Source organism: Halichoerus grypus, chromosome 2 (assembly GCF_964656455.1).
Source record: "Halichoerus grypus chromosome 2, mHalGry1.hap1.1, whole genome shotgun sequence".
Taxonomy (NCBI): domain Eukaryota; kingdom Metazoa; phylum Chordata; class Mammalia; order Carnivora; family Phocidae; genus Halichoerus; species Halichoerus grypus.
In genome coordinates this window covers 103,940,774-103,965,169 of record NC_135713.1, presented here as the reverse complement: position 1 = coordinate 103,965,169, position 24,396 = coordinate 103,940,774, and the positions used below count along the sequence as shown (strand labels likewise).

The window sequence follows — 24,396 nt, the reverse complement described above, 5'->3', positions numbered from 1 at the left end:
AACTCCCAGGCTGTCCGACCGAAAGCCCGGGCCGTGGGGGTGCGCGGGCGCGGGCGGCGCGGGACGCGTGCGGTCCGAGCGCAGGTCCGGGGGCAAGCGTGCCCCTGTCCGCAGCCGCCCGCGATGAGCGAGGCGAGCCGGGTGTGCTCGGGCTACTACAGCCTCAACCACAGCTTCGTGGAGCCCTTCGAGTGCCCCCGGAGCGGCGAGGGGGCCGCCCTGCTCTACTGCTGCGGCTTCGCCGACCTCAAGTACTGCTGCAGCGAGCCGGGCAGCTACTTCCCCTACAAGCACAGCTATATGTGGAGCCTCAGGTGGGCAGGGCGGCGGGCTGGCGGCGGGCTCTGGGGAGGCGACGAGCGGTGCCACCCCGGGAGTGGGAGGGTCGCCCGCTCGGGTCGGGTCCCTCAGGAAGGACATGGAGCCTCCGAGGGCGGGTGAGGGACCAGCAGACAAAGCGCGCCCGGCTCGGAGCTCCCCCACCCCCGACCCCGGGACCCGCTCGGTGCTGCCCCCGTCCGGCGAGGGTCAGGCTGTGGCGGCCAAAAGTGTGAGTGGGCCCTGGACCCCGGGCGAGGCTGGCGCGGGAGGAGCTCGGGAGGAGCGCGGGCTGTGCGCCCAGGGCGCACGCAGTACCGGCTCCCCTGGCCCCGCTCAGCCCAGCGCCGGGTCTCCACGCCCGCCAGGGACGAGTTCCAGGCAGGAGGCTCCGCCGGCAGAGAGAAGACACGCAGATAACTTGAGGAGGTTTTCATTCTCTTTTTGATTTGTTTGCGCATTTGGTGCTTTGAATAGAAAGGGGATGACTTTGGGACTCATTTTAAGGTATTAACCAAGGATCAGAGTATTTAAAGTCTCTCTGAGGGTGAGAAGAAATCAAAGAGGGGTGTGTGTGTGTGTGTGTGTGTGTGTACACATACAGCGACAGGACTTTATAATTTGCTCTTTTCAGATGATCCGAAACTGACCCAGAACCGAACTGGAGACCTACAGTAGGCAGGGAAAGTTTTACTTGCTATAATACTCCATAGAACCTTTTTCAGGACACCCCTTTCTTAACACCTGAGCCACTCGGCCATTACTGGAAAGACAAGAGACTTTCTAAGGTGGAGTCTTTCTTGCCTCTTTTTCCTATGATGGGAATTTTACTTATTCCACCTAGTATTTATGCAGATATTTTCACTGTAAAGTGCCTTCTGCGCCCCCCCCCCCAAGATTGTAACCTTTGAACTCCATTCTTTGATTTTGCCTGGAGAATGAATGTGAAAGAATTCCAAACCACCTTCAGTTGTTTCTCACAAACTAGCTTATGCTTGACAAGAGAGAGATTCTGCTAGTAAGCGGAAGAGTGTTGTTCCTCTAATCCTCTAGCATGATCCAGAATTTGTCACACATGTCCAGTCCACAGCAACTGACTTTAAATGTTATTTCTTGAGGCAGTAAAATAATTTTTCCAAAATGTATTGCAAGCGTCAAAAAAATCTCAAAAGGAGTGCCACTTACCAATAAGTTCAGCTAACAACATTGTGTTGTGCCGGAGTGGGGCATAATCTTGCAAAATAATGGCAGCTTATCCCTCTCATTTGGAGAAGTAATCAGTATTGCGCTGGCATATTATCCGGCCTTTTGGAAAATAGCATAGTAACCCAGCTCTGAGTCTTTGGAGGTGTTAATAATGGTGGCAGCACCTCCGACAGAGACTGGCAACTCTTAAGTCAAACTCAATTGGAAAAGTGCCTGGGATTCTCAGATCCTTGAATAGTTCCAAAGTGACAGGCAGCAGAGGATCGGTTTATGAGGGCACGAAGAATGAATAGCTTGCCGGGTCTTCATTCAGCACGGACACAACGGACAGTATAGCTCAGTTCCTAGGACACACAAAAATCATTTCAACTGAGAGCATCTGTTGGCAATGTTAAACCTGGGGATCTTGTTAGTTATTGAGCACTGAGAACACAATGGGGAGGCAAAAATTCAGCGCTTCATCACCCTCACATTCTTTGCTCTTCGCCCAAATTGAAAATAGTCCAACTGCGAAAAATATTCCCGAAGTCACTAGCAGTTGTTCTGAGATTCTGCAGCTGCCGGAGAAAGGCACAGCACAGCTACTCCGAGGCAAGCAAAGGTGCTAAGTAGGAGAATTGCCGCGTGAACGAGGCAGCAACTTCAGACCCCCCCGCAGGGACTGGAAAGCGGACTGCCATCCCGGTGCTGGAAGGAAAGGATAATTCTCCCTTTCCTGCGTCTGGCCCACCACAGTCTTTGCTCCTTCTCCAAATCCCTAACCTCTCGGGGCTTCCTTTGGTAACCTGCTTCAGGACCTAGGAAAATGATGCCAGTTGCACAGAGCAACACATGAGTTCAGTAAGCGGTTGTCAAAAGGACTATTTTAGGAGATTCCTGGAGTTTCATCTTTATCTAGAGTTTTGTACGCATGAAGCAACGCTTCTATAAAATGGAACTGTGACACAAGCTGTCTGTCAAGATTATGAAGGTGGTGTTAATAATGGTGGCAGCACCTCGGACTCCCCATTGTGTTCTCAGCGCTCATTAACCAATGAGATAAGGGATAAGCTGCCATTATTTTCTTTAATTATAATAGAAAGCAGAAAGAGAATGCTTTGTTTTTCCTACAAATCATGTGATGGGCTTTTAAATTGTATACATTAAAAGCTCACAATATGCATGTTGAATTTAATTAGGTTGACAATTTTACTTTTAAATGGACTAAATTACTTTTTACTTTGAGCATTTTTTTAATAACCGGTTCTCATTTCAAGAATCTTTCTAGATGTGTGGCAGCCTAGCTGTCTTGTGCAGCGGATAATGTTAATTAAGTGGCTTATGTTCCCCTGTGTCTGTGCATAGTCCTAACCCTCCCTGACGTATATAATCTACAAAAGTCAGCTTTGGTGCCAACAAACATGAAAGAGGACTTGCCAGAGCCAGAGAGTCTCGCCCTTGGAAGAGAGTGCACAAGTGAGGGCAAACTCCAATTTAAATATAAAACATATATTGACTCTAGCCACAGAATTATCCAGTCTTCACTGTGTGCAGGGCTGGGGGGATTGCTGACATTAATAAACCAAGCACAAGTATCTTCGGAGGTCTCACTCCACTCCCTTGTGGCCAAGGAGGCAATCTCTAAATGGCAGGGGGCTTTATCTCGTAAAATCAAGGATAAATGGGATGAGCTTAAGCACCTCCCTTTTAATTCTGTTCTCCTTTTTTCCAGAACCCTAACACATCTAGCCTCCCTGGTCAGATTCTCCCCTCCTTCTCTTTGGTACTTGTCAAACTTGTCGGGGCCCTAATCTCTAGGAAATAGCAGAAGCCTGCAGGCAGGCCAGGACGATGATGAAGAAAAAGGTCATTACTTGTCAATGACCATTTCAATGATGATTACTCTTCAGTGATGATTATACCATGATTTACTTCCCTTTTTTTTTTTTCTTTTTAGAGTCGGGCGAGGGGAGAAGGGACAGAGGGAGAGAATCTCAAGCAGGCTCCTCACCCAGCCTGAGCCTGTCTAGGGGCTTGATCTCACCACCCTGAGATCATAATCTGAGCTGAAATCAAGAGTCGGAGGCTTGGGGCACCTGGGTGGCTCAGTAGAGCTTCACTACTTTTGCACCAGTCAGTATTTTTCTATTCATTTTTTGTGGGTGAACACGATTTTTCCTTCTAAAATATAATTTTTTTTTAAGATTTTTTAAAAAATTTATTTATTTGACAGCGCGAGAGAGCACAAGCAGGGGGAACAGTAGAGGGAGAGGGAGAAGCAGGCTTCCCGCCAAGCAGAGAGCCCGATGCGGGGCTTGATCCCAGGACCCTGGGATCATGACCTGAGCCAAAGCAGACGCTTAACCATCTGAGCCACCCAGGCGCCCCTAAAATATACTAATAGAGGTTTCTTCGACTGAAATAGCTTTAAACTCGCCCGGGAGAATCACGTGACCTTTCACCTGCCATATGAGTTCACATTGTTTTCTATACTAATGTTAACATATAAATGTGTAGAGAAAATAGAAGAATTTGATGAAAGCAAAAGGTGAGCTATAGATTTCAAGCATATACTGTTTATACTAAAATATAGTTTGGCTAGGAATGACTGAAGCAAGGATGAACAATCTTCAGACCTTCTCTCTAGTGTATGTGTAAACCATTTTGTGTGACAGTGAGGATGTTCTTCCTATTTCTTCAGCATCGGTGCCCTGGTTGGACTGGGAACTGCTGCCCTTGTTCTGCTTGCCTTTGTCGTCAGCCTCTGTGTCCTCTGCTACTTATTTCTGTCTACAAAGCCTCGAAAGCTAGACACTGGCCTTAAACTTCAGCACCTCGAGGCTTCTTCCACTCACGAAGGTAATCTGCGTCCATTATTTGCAGCCAACTTCCTGCACTCTATTCAAGAGAATCACCTGTCCCTGGGTGACACACCATCCGGTGAACCATGAATGCTTTTTAAAAATTCAACTCATTATGTGCCTTTATAGAAATTCATAGGAAATTAGGCATTAATGCTGAAATACCTTCGAGAAATTGGGCCAAAGGACAGAAGAGGGGCAGGATGTAAATGTTCTCATGAAAAACTTGTTCTCATGGATCCACTAAATCGCTCTACTGTATTTAAGGCTCTCAGTTATAAAGGTTTTAGCTTCGTGGAGTTGTTAAATTTTGTTTGTGATAGAGCCAAAGATGTAGAATAAATAGAGGAGCAAAATATCTGATAATTAATTCTCAGGGTTGCATTGCTCAAGATGGGTCAGTCAGTGGTCAGCTGAGCATTCACCTGGGTGCCTGAGAGCTGCAGAATTCAGAGGAGGTACCTAAAATATCTCAGAGGCACACAAAAGGAATAGAAAAACAGGAAAGGTAAATAGAAGACCGTCTTTGTTCTTGAATAGATGACAAACTAGTTAAGGTATACGTGTGTGCAGGCGCGCATGGAAGAGTGACTGTAAAGTAGAAAGAAATGTTTATGTATAGTTTGTGGAACTGGGATTCATTATCTCAGTTACGAAGTGCCAACCAAATGCTAATTGCTAGCATTATGAAATTCAGTCAGAAAGAATTGTTATAATTTTTGTGAATATAAATTTCTGTTAGTGTATTTAAAAAGTAGTAGTCATAAATTTTGAGATATATAGAGCGTATTTTAATAAAAATTTAGAATATATAAATAGAATCTATTTAGAATAAGATACAAGTGCTCAGTAACTTCTATTTAAAAAGAGAATGAAAAAGTTTACTTTAAAAAATTTTGGAAAATCACCTGCTCAGATGCTCTCTTTCCGCTGAACCCTGAAACTTATATTTCTGGAGTACATGCTCTGTGACCTTATCAAATACACTGTCGCTGAATGATCGCATTAGCTCTACTTTCCTTTTCTGTAGAGGAGGTCTCTCTCAGAGGGCATCCTGCGTCACAGAGCAAGAGGCCAAGGTCCCTTAGCAGTTCTTTTTCTGAAGCACCGTTTGGAACTGTGTGGCCGAATTGACAGGTTGTTAGTTGAATTTAGTCCAATGGCTTAGATCCTGTTTCTTCACAGGCAAAAGGAAGCAGTGGATTAGTGACTACCAAATCATTAGCTCTTAAACTCAATTTGTTTTTATATTATTTTTATTTTTTATTATATATGTGTGTATATATATATACATATATATATGTATATACATATAATGTATTATTTGTTTCAGGGGTACAGGTCTGTAATTCATTGGCCCTACACAATTCCCAGTGCTCACCACAGTACCTACCCTCCCCAATGCATAAAATGAATTTTTGTCTCAAGTGCTTAGATAATTTAACGTGGACGTTCTTAAATTTTACTATACGTAAGAATCACCTAGGGAGTTCGTTAAGACCACAAACTCCAGACTCTGCATTTTAAAACAAACAGCTTCCCTTCCCAGCTAAGTAAGCCCTCGCTCCCCTGCTGTCTACTCTCCACAAAGCAGCCAAAGTGAGCCTGTTACAAGCTAAGTCAGGTCTTGTCATTCCTCTGCTAAAAAATCCTAATTGCTTCCCATCTCTCTTGTTAGATACAGAAGCCTTAACTGGGACCTAACAGGGCTTCTGTGGTCTGCCCTTTCCGCCCCCATTTCTCTCATCTCCTGTGCCCAGACACATTGGCCTCTTTGCTGTTCCTTGAAACTCCTCTGCCTCAGGGCCTTTGCATGTGCTGTCACCATTGTCCAGAAGGCTTTTCCCTCAGATACCCATATGACTTTCACTTTCTTTAAATCTTTACTAAAAGTCACCTTCCTAGGGAGTTCTTCCCTGGTCACCATATCTGGTGACTTAACTCCCCTTCAACATTTCATACCCCCTTCCTGTTTTATTTTTCTCCTAAGCATGTGGCACTAATATACTATATAATTTAGTTACCTATTGTCTAACTTTTCTCCACTCCAACTGGAAAGTAAGTTCCAGGAAAGTAATAATTTTCACTTGTTTCCTCACTACTGTATCCCTACTGCCTAGAGCACTAGCAATGTTTGTTGAATGAATTGAATGAGTAGTGCTACACCTTTATAGTAGGTGATTACAGGAGCATCTTTATTGTCCCCTCTAGAGGTATCAGACAATCATCGAATGTCTCCTCTACGCCATGCGTTGTGCTAAATAGAAGTTGGTTGTTTTTACTGGTTGATCTCAGGGACTGCCCCCAAATGTTATTTCATGTTGCCTCTGAGAACCTAGCAACAGAGTTAGCTGGCTTGTTGATTCAAGTCTTGTAGTCTCATTGCTGTTTAGCTAAGGAGATCCATTGATGCACTTCTGAGGTAGTTAGAAGAAGCTGCTTTCTTGCATCGAAATGTCTCCTCTCAAAAACATTGTTTATCAGTCCAGCAAATTAACTCCAGACACCTTTTCCTGAGTGCTTGCTATTGACAAGGCAGATTTTATATGATCGCTGCCTTCCTGCTGCTTTCCAATGAGGTGATTTTGGTCCTTTGGTTTGATTTTAACCAAATCAGACATGGTGCAGAGCCCAAAACAAAATAGGTAATCGAAATGTCACTGAAATAGGAAGAGAAAAACGGTTTATATTTGAAAGTGACCCTTTAGAGTGAAAATATTGTGGTGCTGTTGTGAGGTGTGCATGCTCTGTTCCAGTGATTCTCCCACCTAGGAATAGGTTCCAGTGTTCTAGCTATTAAAAACAGAAAGTCTTTATTCCACTTAAGGGATGCCTTCAAGGTCAAGGATAGTAAAATGTTTGCGGAAGAACCAAGTAGGTAAACATTACATCAGAGGAAACCGGTTTCATCTTCTTTCAAAATGATCTGTTCTTGGGGCACCTGGGTGGCTCAGTTGTTAAGTGTCGGCCTTCGGCTCAGGTCATGATCCCAGGGTCCTGGGATCGAGCCCTGCATCAGGCTCTCTGCTAGGAGGGAAGCCTGTTTTTCCCTCTCCCACTCCCCCTGCTTGTGTTCCTGCTCTCGCTCTCTCTCTCTGTCAAATAAATAAATAAAATTAAAAAAAAAAAAAAAAGATCTGTTCTTAAGAGTCGACCTCCCATTATTTTGCATTAATTTTTATAATTGAGACTGTTTTCATTACAGGCAATTCAAATGGCCTAAAGGGAAAAATGTCTTTGTGCACATTCTAAAACTGACCTAGGGCACTGAACTTTTCTGTTTCTATAAAAGACAACCGTCTAAGTCTAATCTTAGGCAGTTGTGCCAAGGTTTTTCCCTTGTGTATCTTTATCCTATTGGTCTTTTTTTTTTTTTAAGATTTATTTATTCATTTGAGAGAAAGAGCGAGAGCACGAGTGGGGGTGGGGGTAGAGGGAGAGGCCTGAGGGAGAAGCAGACACCCCGCTGAGCAGGGAGCCCAATTCGGGGCTGGATCCCAGGACCCTGGGATCATGACCTGAGCCGAAGGCAGATGCTTAACCGACTGAGCCACCCAGGCATCCCCTCCTTTTTAATGTATACAGTTTAAGCCTTTATACGTTTTGAATTGATCCTGAAAACAGCAGGCCGCTGGGAGCGACTGCAGAGGTTCATTGGCCTACCTCCAGGGCTCACTTTGTGCACAGGAGCTGTGGCTAGGAAATTGATCCTTTAAATTGTATCCCATCATCGTTTTGTTCCCTTTTTTGTGTGTTTTGAGCTATGTGTGTTTCAAATGCCAGCATTTAAAAGAACCCCATTGCTTGTCGGCTGTAGAGTTCTGAGAAGATGACTGTGTGAAGGGCATCTTTCTGAGCAGACACTCCTGAGGGGGAGGTCTCATTTCATAAGCTGTAGAAGAATTAATGGCTAATAGAGAAGCAGTTAGCGGGCTGAATGTCCCAGCTCCCTGCTTCTCAAACTCTTCTGCTGGAAAATCCTTAAAGGGGAATGAGAAAGGAACCTGTACCTCCAGAATTCCAGAGGCTAGACTGGAAAGACTTGCCTGAGGCCTATGAACTTTAAATTATTTGAAGTTTCATTTTATTTTTATTTTTTTCCCATCTTATTTTTAAAATTTACGTCATTGTTCAATTTGGCTGAATGTAATGGCTTGTTTTACTCTAATAATAACATCTTCTCCTTCTCATATCTGAAGAAAATTGGTGCTCCGGGAAGATCAAGCACATCCACCCTGTGGTTTTGAGCATCCACTGACACTCGGGGTTGCGGAGGGAGGGGTGGAGGCCTGAGGAGAGGGGCTGTTGGAAGCAGAGTTCTGGATGGAAATTAAAAGGGCGGATATTAGTAGAGCTGCTTGGCACAAATAAAATAATACAGTTGGATAGAGATAATAGACAACTCCAAGCCCCTGTATCTGGTGGTCTCTTTTGTAAAGGCAGGTGATATAAATGAAAAAGGGTAAGCAAATCCTCAGTAAGGTGCAGCTGTCTAGGAGAAAAACATAAATTACATATGGAATACTGAGAAAGCACATTTGAAGATCACATAATTGTTTCTTCTACCTATAAGCAAAACATGACTCGGACTGGCTCAGAATGGTCTGCTCTATTTCTTCTTCTTAGAAGAGTCACCTAGAAAGAAAAACGTTTCTTTCAATTCACTTTTATTGATGGAAAATTAGAAAATACAGAGAAACAAACAAACAGTGTCTTCCGTGATTCCACCATACAGAGATGAGGGTTATTAACACTATGTTGAATTCTTCCATGGATTTTTTTTTTTTTTTTTTATTTGACAGAGAGAGACACAGCGAGAGAGGGAACACAAGCAGGGGGAGTGGGAGAGGGAGAAGCAGGCTTTCCGCCGAGCAGGGAGCCCGATGCGGGGCTCGATCCCAGGACCCTGGGATCATGACCTGAGCCGAAGGCAGACGCTTAACGACTGAGCCACCCAGGCACCCCTCTTCCATGGATTTTTGATATGCAGCTCTCCATACATGACCATAACAAAGTGGGGGGGATGAGTCTTGTGGTATTTTTTTTTCACTGAACAATATTGACATCTTTGTTTGCCAATGAATAAATGCCTTTGCCAAAGAATAGTTCCATTTTAATATCCTGACATAGTGCTATGATTTTTTATTCTTTTATTTCGATATAACTTCACACTTCCAGAAAAATTGCAAGAATAGTATAGAGAAGGTTGTAGACCCCTCCTCAGATTTACTTCATTGTTAATATTTTGCCTCATTTTCTTTATCAACTCTCTCTCAATGTATATTTTCTGAACCATTTGAAAATAATTTGCAGATATCATGCCTTTTTTTTTTTTAAAGATTTATTTATTTATTTGACAGAGAGAGACACAGCGAGAGAGGGAACACAAGCAGGGGGAGTGGGAGAGGGAGAAGCAGGCTCTCCGCTGAGCAGGGAGCCTGATGCGGGGCTCGATCCCAGGACCCTGGGATCATGACCTGAGCCGAAGGCAGACGCTTAACGACTGAGCCATCCAGGCGCCCCGGATATCATGCCTTTTAACCATAAATATTTCAGTAAGTGTTTCCTAAGAACTTACTTTTTTTTCTTACATAGTTATAGTATGTTTATCAAAGTCAGGACATGTAACACTGATAAAGTAATATTATCTAATCTGCAGTTCATATTGAAATTTTGCCAATATCCTTAATAGCGATGTTTTTCTCATCTAGGATCTAGTCTTCTAATTCGTTGTCATATTTCTTTAAGCCTCCTTTAATCCCCAGCGTTTCTTTGTCTTTCATGATCTTGATATTTTTGAAAAGCAGAAGCCAGTTATCCTGTAAAGGGTCTTTCAATTTGTCTGATATTTTCTCATGATTGGAGAGAGATAATACCTCTCGACAGGAATACCACAGAAATCATACTCTCAGGGCATCCTCTCAGGAAGCACATAATATTGGTTTGTCCCATTAGGGGTGATGTGAACTTTGATTCGTTGGTTAAGATTGTATTTGCTGGATTAAGACATTGTAAAGTCACTATTTCCCCTATTAATTCCTAAGTAATTTGTAGGGAGGTACTTCGAGATTGAAAATATTCTGTTCCTCCTCAAACTTTCATCTACTCATTGATGGCTCTTGACTGAATTTTTTCGTTCAAAATTTCAAAATAATTTTAAAACTATTATTACAATAGTTATAAAATGATGACTTTCCAAGCCCCACATTGTTTGTTATTCTAAGGAATAACAAACATAAGGAAGAGCTTTTCCTTCTCCCCTCTTTATTGACCTATTCCTTTATTTTTTCAGATCAGTATGGACTCAGATGCTTTGTTTTAAAATACTCTATGACTGTCATTATTTATTCTGATGCTTCCATTGTCTCAGCTTTGTCCTGTGGGAGCCCCTTTCAACTGTGTCCTTTGTCCTTCTGAACTGTGTCCGTAATTTTTTGAGCACTTTTTTGCTTTCTGTCACAAAATGTTCCAGGCAGCCTGTACGTCCCCTGTTCCAGCCCTGGAATCTGATATTTCTCTAAAAAGCCTGGTTCATTTTAGTTGGGAATAGTATTCAGAAACCAAAATCTGAGTATACCATATTTTCTTGTTGACTTTGAGCGAGCTTCCATTTTCTTTTTCATTACACACATACATTGCACAAACTATCTAACTATTTTCTTAGCATAAATCCCTGAGAGTGGACTTGTTGACCAAAGGATGGGCACGTATTAAAGGCTGTGGATACAAGTTGCTAACCGCCCTCCAGAAAAGGACTAGTATTGTTATTTCAAAAGATACACATTTTACTAATTTCGTTGAAAAAAATAATAGTGTTTTTATCTTAAATTAAGAGTGGGAGTGGGCATTTTAATGTTTGTCATTATTTCTTCTTTTTAAAAATATTTATTTAAGTCATCTCTCCACCTAATGTGGGGCTTGAACTCAAGACCCTGAGATCAAGAGCTGCACACTTTTCCAATTGAGACAGCCAGGTGCCCCTGTCATTATTTCTTCTGTGGCATACTGTTGTTCATACCTTATACACGTTTTTCTATGGGGATGTACATTTTTCACTGCTTTAAAAGAACTTTACACACAGGAACTAAACTCTTTTCCACATATATTGCAAATGTTTTCGCGGTTGTTTCCCTTGTAATTTAGTATGTGACAATTTTTCATTTAGAGAAGTTTCTCCTTTTGTATTTTCTCCCTTTAGTTTCATACTTAGAAAGTTCTCACCTCTTTAAAATCTAATCCATGTTGTAGTCCTGGGACAGAAAAAGAGGCTGCTGACTTTATCCCTACTTTGTTGGTTAAGAAATTAGCTTCTATTTATCAAAGCAAAACTAGGAAAAGGTGAGGTTGCTCAGACTGGTTATGATTTCAAGCCCCAAGTTGGGTGCAGAGATTACTTAAAAAATAATAAAATTTTTAAAAATCTTAAAAAAAAGAAAGTTCTCAGCTCACTATAAGTTATAAAGATATCCACCTATATTTTTTCTATTACATTTATTCATTGTTTTTATGTTTAAATTTTTAATAACGCTGGAATTTTAGTTTTGGTGTAAAGTATGAGGTAGGGATCTGCCTTTTTATTTTGCAAATGAGCCCATTGTCCAAATATCTATTGGATAATCCATCTTTCTCTTGCCAATTTAAAATGTCATAGACTGAATTCTTATATACACTGTGATCTGTTTTTAGACCTTCTGCTCTGTTAAATTTATCACTCTGTTTATTCTTAAGCTAATAATATACTTTAAAAATACTTTAAAAATTATTGTAGTGATATAATTTTAATATCTGACCAGGCAAGACTTTCTCCTCCCTCCCATTATGTTTCTTTATCAAAGTTTCTTGGCTACTCTTGTAATGTTCAGATTTCCAAATAAACTTCTGAGTCATGTTGTCAAATTTTTAAAAATTAAGTGATATTTTGATGGGTTTTGCACTAAATTTATAGATAACTTTGGGATCTATTTTTCTTAGTAGCCTTAACACCCCTCCAACAAAACTCTGCTCAAAACTTTTATTAATTAGGCTGCCAAATTATTTGGTAATACCATTCTTTGTTTCAGAAAGGCTTTTTTTTTTAGATTTTATTTATTTATTTGAAAGAGTGAGTGAGCAAGAGAGCAGGAGCAGGGGGATGAGCAGAGGGAGAGGGAGAAGCAGACTCTCGGCTGAGCAGGGAGCCCGATGCGGGGGCTCGATCCCAGGACCCTGGGATCATGACCTGAGCTGAAGGCAGGCGCTTAACCAAATGAGCCACTCAGGTGCCCTTTAAAAAATTTTTATTATTATTATTAATTTAGTATTTTATTTATTCATTTGAGAGAGAGAGAGAGCACAAGCAGGGTGAGGGGTAGAGGGAGAGGGAAACTCCCAGCTGAGTGGGGATCCAGACTCGGGGCTGGATCTCAGGACCTGGAGATCACGACCCAAGCCAAAGGCAGACGCTTAACCATCTGAACCACCCAGGCGCCCCCAGAAAGGCCTTAAGAACTCATTGAGATCTTAGTAGAAGATGGGGTTATTTGAACTCAACGACAGAAAAGGTTACTGTGCCTCCTAAAGGGACCTTTCTAACGAGGCTGTAATTTCCTACAACTGTTTTTGTCCCTAGATGTAGAAAACCAAATTACTCAGCAGAGCTACCAACACATTTAGTATTTGTGGGTCCTCCTCAGAGCTAAGGGTTAGGCAATCTTGGCTGGTGTTGGAACCAATAAACAAAATAGAAGCTAGTCTCTTGTGAAAATTCATTTAGAGGATTTTAAATATGAGCTAAGTTATTTGTGAGTTATGTTAGTCATCAGTGGCTGGAAAATTTTAATAATGCAGAAAAGAAAAAGGAATAAAAGGCCCATGGTGGAAAAAAATAGGATAGGAAAAACATTTCTGGATAGAACTGCCTTCACTCACTGATGGACCGATAAAGCCAAAGGGCAAGTCTAAGACTGTAGCTTTTACAGTGAATTTTTAACTGTATTTACTTGAGATACCTATATATTCTTAAGAAGGCAGGGCCCTGCACAGGGTAAAGCACAAAAGATCAGCAGGTCACTGGGTAAGTTTTGCCCACTTCATCATTAACATCAGATCCAGCCCTATGCTTCATATTAAATTCGAAGGGAAAACATCTTCTTGCAAATCAGAAACACAGGGTACAGATTTAAAGTGGCTTGTTTTCACTAGGAGGAACTGTGGGATGAGTGGGATGTGTAGATTTTCCACTCAGGAGTAAAGTCAGCTAGTTAATTAGCAATTAGAAGCTGCTGTAGGACTGAGAATGTGACACAGAAGCTAGGGGGATGTAGGCAGATAATGGCAGAAAAGCTTAATTACAGTCCTGGCCAGATAGTCAAAGAGATGAAGACCTGCAGGGGTCTCCAGTATTCTTTTGATATTTTGAAATGGCAGGCAAGGGCAGAGTTCATAGAAGAGTTGTAAGATAAATGGATTCCTGAGGACTGGTTCTGAAAATGAATGCAAAATTTAACCATTATAGGAAAAAATATATTGGTGTAGTTTGTGATAAGGATATGTGCAAAGATTGTTTGATGAATTGGATCTGAATTTTGACAAAGGCCAAACCTTTAATTTAAATACCAATCTGAGAGGTATAGGATTAAAGGAAGGTTGAGATTTCTCTTTGATGACCAGACACCAAAAAAAAAAAAAAAAAAAAAAGAGAATGAAAATGGGACATGAGCAGCAGAAAGAACAACTAATATCAAACCCAGAAAAGAACAATAATGTTGGAGCTTCACAGTCTGCATTCAGTAAGGAAAAGGAGGAATTAAATAAGGAAAACCTTTTATGTGTAACAAATCCCTTGGGAGCTCAATGGAATTACAGATTTCTTCTTTAAAATCTAATCCATGTTGTAGTCCTGGGACAGAAAAAGAGGCTGCTGACTTTATCCCTACTTTGTTGGTTAAGAAATTAGCTTCTATTTATCAAAGCAAAACTAGGAAAAGGTGAGGTTGCTCAGACTTTTCTTGCTCTTTTAAAATTATTCCACAGAGATGCAGTTAGCTGGACTCTGATATCACTATAGCTATTCACTGCAGTTGTTTTTCCCCATGTCCCATTATTCTAACTTACCAGAAAGATATACATTGAAAGCACCTTTGGATTTTCGTAAGCTGTGAGAAGAGAGTCAACACTAGGGGTGTTAACTTGCTGATCAAAATTCCTGCTTCAAATGATATTGGTATGGTGTTTATAACAAATCTTTTCTTGTTTGTGAAGTAAATTGATTCTGTTAGGGGAACTGCCTGCTTTAAGAAGTCAATCTAAGAAACAAATTTGTACCTATACTGATTAGAAGGATCCAGTAGCCAAGGAAATGAGTCAGGGCTGGAGAATGGGCGTCTTTGTAAGTCCTTGAAGAAAGACCTGTAACACTGGGATATGTTTTTTGCAAGCCTTTAAATCTCAGAGGGCAGTAGACGAGGTAGATAAACTCTTTTGGTTGCTGCCAGAAAATACATAATGGAAACTAAAGCTGTCAGAAGGGAGATGACTTAGAGAGAACCCCTAAGTTGGGAAATAACCTCCTGAATTTATTTCCCATTAAAAAAAGACAAAAACAAAAACTGTATGTGGCAAGGTAGATAAAAACACATTGAAAGTCTTATTGAAATGTCTTATGATTCTAAGAATGTAAAAAGCTTAGGAAACATGAAGGACTGGAATTAACCAACATTCAGTTCAGACTTCCAGGAACTCCAATAAAATTTTAAGTTTTAGATGTTTAAAGAAACGCTTATGTAAGATGCAAAAGCCACCCAGATAATATGCAACTAATTTACATCTTATATCCTTGATCTTTATCTTTACTTGCTAGAATACTGAAGAGGACAAACAATGCTACGCACATGAAAAATAAACCTATAAAATGTCGTTTTTCTTTTTTTTTTTTAATTTTTATTATGTTATGTTAGTCATCATACAATACATCATTGGTTTTTTTTTTTTTTTAAAGATTTTATTTACTTATTTGACAGAGAGATACACAGTGAGAGAGGGAACACAAGCAGGGGGAGAGGGAGAGGGAGAAGCAGGCTTCCTGCCGAGCAGGGAGCCTGATGTGGGGCTCAATCCCAGGACCCCGGGACCATGACCTGAGCCGAAGGCAGATGCTTAACCATCTGAGCCACCCAGGTGCCCACATCATTGGTCTTTGATGTGGTGATCCACAATCCATTGTTTTCGTATAACACCCAGTGCTCCATGCAGTACGTGCCCTCCTTAATACCCATCACCGGGCTAACCAATCCCCCCCTCCCCCCTCCCCTCTAAAACCCTGTTTGTTTCTCAGAGTCCATAGTCTCTCATGGTTCGTCTCTCCCTCTGATTCCCCCCACTTCATTTTTCCCTTCCTTCTCCTAATGTCCTCCATGCTATTCCTTATGTTCCACAAATAAGTGAAACCATATGATAATTGACTTTCTCTGCTTGAGTTATTTCACTTAGCATAATCTCCTCCAGTCCCATCCATGTTGATGTAAAAGTTGGGTATTCATCCTTTCTGATGGCTGAGTAGTATTCCATTGTATATATGGACCACATCTTCTTTATCCATTCATCTGTTGAAGGGCATCTCGGCTCTTTCCACAGTTTGGCTATTGTGGACATTGCTGCTATGAACATTGGGGTGCATATGGCCTTTCTTTTCACTACATCTGTGTCTTTGGGGTAAATACCCAGGAGTGCAATTGCTGGGTCATCGGGTAGCTCTATTTTTAAATTTTTGAGGCACCTCCACACTGTTTTCCAAAGTGGCTGTACCAACTTGCATTCCCACCAACAGTGTAAGAGGGTTCCCCTTTCTCCACAACCTCCAACATTTGTTGTTTCTCTCCCTGTCCATTTTTGCCATTCTAACTGGTGTAAGGTGGTATCTCAGTGTGGTTTTGATTTGGATTTCCCTGATGGCTAATGATGATGAACATTTTCTCATGTGTCTGTTAGCCATTTGTATGTCTTCTTCAGAGAAGTGTCTTTTCATATCTTCTGCCCACTTTTTGACTTGATTATTTGTTTTTTGGGTGTTGAGTTTGAGAAGTTCTTTATAGATCTTGGAGACCAGCCCTTTATTTGTAGTGTCATTTGCAAATATCTTCTCCCATTCTGTGGGTTGCCTCTTTGTTTTGTTGACTGTTTCCTTTGCTGTGCAGAAGCTTTTTATCTTGACAAAGTCCCAAAAGTTCATTTTTGCTTTTGTTTCACTACCTTTTGGAGATGTATCTTGAAAGAAGTTGCTGTGGGCGATGTCAAAGAGGTTACTGCCTATGTTCTCCTCTAGGATTTTGATGGATTCCTGTCTCACATTGAGGTCTTTCATCCACTTTGAGTTTATCTTTGGGAATGGTGTTAGAGAATGGTCGAGTTTCATTCTTCTGCATGTAGCTGTCCAATTTTCCCAGCACCATTTATTGAAGAGACTGTCTTTTTTCCATTGCATGTTTTTTTCCTGCTTTGTCAAAGATTATTTGACCACAGAGTTGAGGGTCCATATCTGGGTTCTCTATTCTGTTCCATTGGTCTATATGTCTGTTTTTGTGCCAGTACCATGCTGTCTTGGTGATCACAGCTTTGTAATATAGCTTGAAATCGGGCAACGTGATGCCCCCAGCTTTGTTTTTCATTTTCAACATTTCCTTGGCGATTCGGGGTCTTTTCTGATTCCATACAAATTTTAGGATTGTTTGTTCCAGCACTTTGAAAAATGTCATTGGAATTTTGATCAGGATGGCATTGAAGGTATAGATTGCTCTGGGTAGCATAGACATTTTAACAATGTTTATTCTTCCGATCCATGAACATGGAATATTTTTCCATCTTTTTGTGTCTTCTTCAATTTCTTTCATGAGTGTTTTGTAGTTCCTAGAGTATAGATCCTTTACCTCTTTGGTTAAGTTTATTCCGAGGTATCTTATGGGTTTTGGTGCTATTGTAAATGGAATCGTTTCTCTAATTTCTCTTTCTACAGTTGTGTTGTTGGTGTATAAGAAAGCAACTGATTTCTGTGCATTGATTTTGTATCCTGCCACATTACTGAATTGCTGGATGAGTTCTAGTAATTTGGGGGTGGAGTCTTTTGGGTGTTCCACATAAAGTATCATGTCGTCTGCGAAAAGAGAGAGTTTGACTTCTTCTTTGCCAATTTGAATACCTTTTATTTCTTTTTGTTGTCTGATTGCTGTTGCTAGGACTTCTAGTACTATGTTGAACAATAGTGGCGAGAGTGGGCATCCTTGACGTGTTCCTGATCTTAAGGGAAAGGCTCTCAGCTTTTCCCCATTGAGGATGATATTCGCTGTGGGTTTTTCATAGATGGATTTTATGAACTTGAGGAATGTTCCCTCTATCCCTATACTCTGAAGAGTTTTAATCAGGAAAGCATGTTGTATTTTGTCAAATGCTTTTTCTGCATCAATTGAGAGGACCATATGGTTCTTCTCCCTCCTCTTATTAGTGTGTTCTATCACATTGATTGATTTGCGAATGTTGAACCACCCTTGCATCCCAGGGATAAATCCCACTTGGTCGTGGTGGATGGTCCTTTTAATGTATTGTTGGATCCTATTAGCTAGGATTTTGTTGAGGATTTTGGAATCCATATTCATCAGGGATATCAGTCTGAAATTCTCCTTTTTGATGGGGTCTTTGCCTAGTCTGGGGATTAAGGTAATGCTGGCCTCATAGAATGAGTTTGGAGTTTGGAAGTTTTCCTTCTGTTTCTATTTTTTGAAACAGCTTCAGTAGAATAGGTATTATTTCTTCTTTGAATGTTTGGTAGAATTGCCCAGGGAATCCATCAGACCCTGGACTCTTTGTTTTTTGGGAGGTTTTTGATCACTGCTTCAATCTCGTTACTGGTTATTGGCCTATTCAGGTTGTCAATTTCTTCCTGTTTCAGTCTTGGCAGCTTATAGGTTTCCAGGAAGGCCTCCATTTCATCCAGATCGCTCAGTTTATTGGCATATAGTTATTGATAATAATTTCTAATAATTGTTTCTATTTCCTTGGTGTTAGTCGTGATCTCTCCCCTTTCATTCATAATTTTATTAATTTGGGTCCTTTCTCTTTTCTTTTGGATAAGTCTGGCCAGTGGTTTATCGATCTTATTAATTCTTTCAAAGAACCAACTTCTAGTTTTGTTGATCTGATCTACTGTGTTTCTGGTTTCTAATTCATTGATTTCTGTTCTAATTTTAATTATTTCTCTTCTAATGCATGGCTTAGGCATCGTTTGTTGCTTTTTCTCTAGTTCTTTAAGGTGTAGAGTTAGTTGGTGAATTCGGGATTTTTCTATTTTTTTGAGTGAGGCTTGGATGGCTATGTATTTCCCCCTTAGGACCGCCTTTGCAGTATCCCATAGGTTTTGGACCAATGTGTTTTTGTTCTCATTAATTTCCATGAATTGTTTAAGTTCTTCTTTGATTTCCTGGTTGACCCAAACATTCTTGAGCAGAGTGGTCTTTAGCTTCCAAGTGTTTGAATTTCTGCCAAATTTTTTCTTGTGATTGAGTTCCAGTTTTAAAGCATTGTGGTCTGAGAATATGCAGGGAATAATCTCAATCTTTTGGTATCGGTTGAGACCTGATTTGTGACCCAGTATATGGTCTATTCTGGAGAAAGTTCCATGTGCGCTCGAGAAGAATGAGTATTCTGTTGTTTTAGGGTGGAATGTTCTGTAAATATCTATGAGGTCCATCTGGTCCAATGTATCATTCAAAGCTCTTGTTTCCTTGTTGATTTTCTGCTCAGATGATCTGTCCATTGCTGAGAGTGGAGTATTGAGGTCTCCTACAATTAACATATTGTTATCAATGTGACTCTTTATTTTGGTTAACAGTTGGCTTATGTAAATGGCTGCTCCCATGTTGGGGGCATAGATATTTACAATTGTTAGATCTTCTTTGGATAGACCCTTTAAGAATGATATAGTGTCCTTCTGTGTCTCTTATTACAGACTTTAGTTTAAAATCTAATTTGTCTGATATAAGAATTGCTACCCCAGCTTTCTTTTGAGGTCCACTGGCATGGAAGATGGATCTCCATCCCTTCACTTTCAGTCTGGATGTATCTTTAGGTTCAAAATGTCGTTTTTCTAATGTTACATGAGGAAAACAGTTTCAGTGGCCCCCACAGAGAATAAGTTCCATTACTTAAGTGCTTAGTAGCTAAATTTTTATCTATTTTATTTTTTAAAACTCCACTTTGCAAGTAACAGTCAAGTCAAATGTATCGGTTTATTAGATTTTCATACCAGCCTTCCCTACTCCATTTAATGGAGAATGATTGCTGACTGGGCATAGAGCTACTTGCCAGGCTAGAAAATGTTGTGCCTACAACAAATTAACTTTTAAAAAATCAGATTAGATGGTTGAAACATTATGATTGAATGTTGAGAAGGAGAACATTTATTTTACCACCACAGAGGTTCAGGGGTAATGAAACAAAACCATCTATTGAACGATTCTAGGCCCTATGCTTTAAACTTAGGATATTTTAAGATGAGCTCAGAGACCAATACCACCCACATTTCAGTTCTGTGGGCATGATCTGGGAGCTGGAGTGAGACACCGTTCTTCACAACTTGTAAATAATATTGCCCTGTGAGTGTTGAATTCTGAAATCAACCCGCAGTGGGGGTATTCTGATGGGGCCTGGAAAGTAGTCTGTACAGTTACTTATAAATGGGCAAAGCCAGGCAGGACGAACACACTGAAAGATGAGAATCGACTTATGCAAGTGGCAAAGGGTAGAGGAAAGATCTGTTTCTAATAGTGGAACCTCTTGGCCAGTGGGTTCTGCTTCGTCTGAGGCAGGTTCAGAGCATGTTTTTCTAAATGCGACTAATTAGGGAGGGAGACGGTGATAGGAACCAACAGGCTGAGCCCTGAGGCACTCCTAAATCTAAGACGCCTGGAGGAAAAAAGGGACCAACAAGAGACGGAGAAGGAGCAATGGAGACAGGAGGTGAGTCAAGAAAGGGTGATATCCTGGAGGCCAACGAGAGAAAATGCTGCCAGTAGGTCAGACAGCATGCAGACCACGAACTGGGCTAGGGATTCAGCACCAGGAGGGCATTAGTGACAGCGGGGATTTATCCAGTGCTTCTACATATTTATACAGTATTTAAATTTGTATATATTGGCGAGCTATATGATACAATTACTTTTCTTTTTTTAAAGATTTAGTTAGTTAGTTAGTTAGTTAGAGCATCTCAAGCAGACTCCACGCTGAGTGTGGAGCCTGACGTGAGGGCTCGATGTCACGATCATGACTTGAGCTGAAATCAAGAGTCTGATGCTTAACTGACTGAGCCACCCAGGCACCCCCTTAACTTTTCTAACAATCATTCTTGAAGAATAATCTATTTCTTTGCTATGAGCTTTAGTTTTTGTGATGAGCAAAGGTCCATATTCCTCTACCATTGTGCATTTTGGACTCATATTTCCGTGGAATGAGTGAATGAGATTGTGGCACAAATGTGTTCTTTTTAAACATTACATCTAAACAGATTATGATCGCAAAGCCTTAAGAGTGTTGCAAATTATTAAGATAAACTTTAGTATAGTTTTGTTCATTTTTATGCACAGGGACAGTCACACTTTTATTAAGTAACCCAGAAATTGTTACCTTCTTCTCAAATGTGTAATTTCCTCCATGGGAACATGGAAGAAAGAAGGGTAAGCATGGAAATGAAAATGAAATTCTTACTTCTGTTACTGAGTATTTCCCTAATTTGACTTTCAGAAGGAAATGCTCAAAAACAACTTTGAAATGATTCAATTCTCACTCATCCACGTAGCGTTTTCAAGACATATTTTCAATATTGCTCCAAAATGTATTTTTTAAGCACACATCTTAAAAAGCCAAATTTTATGTCATAATTCCAAATAATTATTTCATTTTATTTTGTGTTTTGCAGGCAACCCAAACAGGAAAACCAAAGCCCCCAATTCAAACGCAGCATCAAATTCAACAATTGAAACATCCGATGAAGCTTATGATATAATTCAAGATCCAAAAATGGATACAACACAAATCAAAACTGTATATTATTAAAAAGCCTGTGTTGCAAAAGCTCACTGGAGAGATGGAGCAATACAAATAAAGAATGCATTTCAAATAGAGTTTGTAATTGTACTTTTCAAAAATTCACCATTCACAAAGCAAGACACAGCTGCATTTTTGATTATTCAATTAATTTATTAAAAACCCACTAAGGTTTCTGATCATATGCAGAAGTTTACTTTTATTTGCTAATTAAGATGTTTCTGTATTACATGAAATTATGCTAATATGTCAGGTGAAATTAAAGAACTTATCAATAACACAGACAAGCGAACCTACGCCAGTGCGGAACAATGGGAGATTTGTCACATTACCAACATTTCACAATTCTTTTGATACTGAGAGGCAGTTCTTTTTAGGAGATGGTACTGGATAGGTAAATCTCAGGGAGGATGGTCTTATAAAACAGAGGTGGCAAGGGTGCCTGGGTGGCTCAGTTGGTTAAGCCACTGCCTTCGGCTCAGGTTGTGATCCTGGAGTCCCCGGATCGAGTCCCGCATCGGACTCCCTGCTCTGCAGAGAGTCTGCTTCTCCCTCTGACCCTGCCCCATCTCATGCTCTCTCTCTCTCTCTCTCTCATTCTCTCTCTCAAATAAATAAATAAAATCTTTAAAAAAAAACAAACAAAAAAAAAAAAAAAAACAGAGGTGGCAAGTTAAGTCTCCTAGAGATCAACCCCTACCTTTTTTTAGGGCTTGCTGGGTACAAAATGAATGTACTGTCTTTATAAAACCTAACATTCAATAACAAAATAGGTCACAATGCATAATCTGCATAATAAATATTTTCTGCATACCAAGGGATAACCATAACAAAAATCCTTCACTGATAAAGTTCCTACAGAACTTCTAAAATTAAAGTTATAAAAAAATAAGTTCTCTAGTCCCACCTAAGGCTATTGCATTAATACCACTTAAGACATCTAGAAATAAAACTATGGTTTCTGCACATTATAATTGTCTTAAAAGACTTTTATTCCTAAGTATGATTTCTATTACAAGAACACAGACCTTGTTTTCTAATGGAATTCACTAGGAAAAAAGGATTAATTTTTTAATTAATAATAAAAAGCTGGCTCTTCCCAACACATCCACCGTGTTGTATAAAATTACTGTAGTTGAAAGACTAGCCTTTCAAAATGTGTCAAATACGGCTTCTCTGGTCTGAGAGGAAAAAAAAAAAAAAAAAAGGAATGCCCTACTGCTCTCGGCATGCAAATCTCAGGTTTAGAAACTTTTGGCCATTAGGCTGTCAAAATTTTTACCAAGAACTGGGGATGTCTTCTGGACCAGCACTGTGCAGAAGTTTCTGTGATGGTGGAAATGTTCTTTCTGTATCTGCACTGTCCATGGTAGCCACTAGCCACATGTGGCAACTGGGCACTTAAAATGTGGCTCGTGCAAGTGAAGAATACATTTATATTTTATTTATTTAATTAATCTAAATTTAAATAGCCACATGTGGCTATATTGAGAGCATGGCTCCAAGATCATTACTGCAACATCTACTGGCCATGCTGGATTTCACACTGGCTGTCTTGATACACAGATATTCAAAATTACACTATTAATCAGATATTGCCTCAGGTAAAAACCCAGGATGAGCAAGTTAAGGCACTGGTACAGTTCTACCTTTGCTGTTCAAGGGCAAGTGCTGATCCCATAAATGACCCAGGAAGCAGGCAAACTGGTCAAGGCCAGCAAAATGCTCATGGCTCCCCAAACTCGTCCTAACCTGTGAGAGAGACGGAGGCTGGGCATGGCTGGATGTGTCACGGATTGCAGCTCCTGGGCTTCACAAGTGGGATTATCATCAAGCTGGCTTAAGACATATACTCTCCTTGGAGGCCAGCTGCCCAGGAAGATGGAATCCCAGCACTGGTACTAGCTATAGTCCCTGCCAAACCAGGTTACCTGAGGGAGAGCCACTGGGCTCAACCAGTGGACCAACCGGTATGTGTCTCTGTAACTTCGAAGCAGCGGTGCTTCACAGATTGAGACAAAATATTAAGAAAGTGAGAAGCCTCATCAAATTACAACCAAGTCTATACAATGAAAACTATTTTAAATGATTTTTTTTGGGTGTAACAAATACTAACCCAGTGACAGAATTTAAGTCAGTCAAAAATAATCTAAAAAATTTTTTTCAAATAATCCTAAAAATTTAAAACAAAGCACATTTCCAAGTATGCATATATGCAGGTCATTCTGGGGATGGGTCTGATAAAGAATATAGTAGCTTTATGTGTTTTTAGAAGACAAGTCAATGGAATTTTTGGTAATCATCAAATCTTAGAAAGAAAAGTGGGTCTAGAAGAGGACGTAACAGGAATATACAAATAATAGGACATAAAAGATTCAAGTTATTTTCTATGTGGCCTTCTCATGAGAGCAATTTCATCTTTTAAAAACTGTTTAATTGGATTTTGAAATGGATGAAACCAAACCTCAATAGAAGTCATTTCTTTCCTTAAAACTCTCTCATGGTGTCTCATGAGATTCAAGTCCAAGCTTCCAAACATGGAACTTAAGACTGCTTTCTCGTGTTCCTGCGAACCTTCAGTAGTAGTCTCAATTCTTCCCACTTCCTTCCTCACATATTGCTTGCAATCCTTGACACGCACACAACTCAGTTTTTTCTGTTGTGGTCTCTGTTCATAGTATGCACTCGTAACTGCCAGGGCTTCCACCTTCATCCTCCATCAAAATCCAAGTCAAACAATACTTTCTTTAGGTTGCCTCTTCTAACTTCTCCAGGCAAGCTAAGTAGCCTTCCGTGTTTCTATAAACACATGCTCAGGTCAATTACTGCACTTATCATACAGTGATGTGTTCTGCTGTTTCTCCTACCAACTAAACTAGGAACCTCTTTGGGGAAGCAAAGGAGTCTTATGAATCTCTGTATCGCCGGTACTTAGCAGAGTGTTTGCAATGCCAGGTGCTCAATCAAT

General features: G+C 40.4%; 1 protein-coding gene across 1 annotated transcript; it reads left to right on the top strand.

The window, feature by feature from the left end:
* On the top strand, positions 1-21,587 carry SHISAL2B (shisa like 2B). Its single transcript, XM_036066989.2, has 3 exons — positions 1-314; positions 4,205-4,362; positions 21,301-21,587. Exons 1-3 carry the CDS (start codon positions 124-126, stop codon positions 21,435-21,437), a joined length of 486 nt encoding a protein of 161 aa, XP_035922882.1. The 5' UTR covers positions 1-123; the 3' UTR covers positions 21,438-21,587.
* Positions 21,588-24,396: the final 2,809 nt, after the last annotated feature.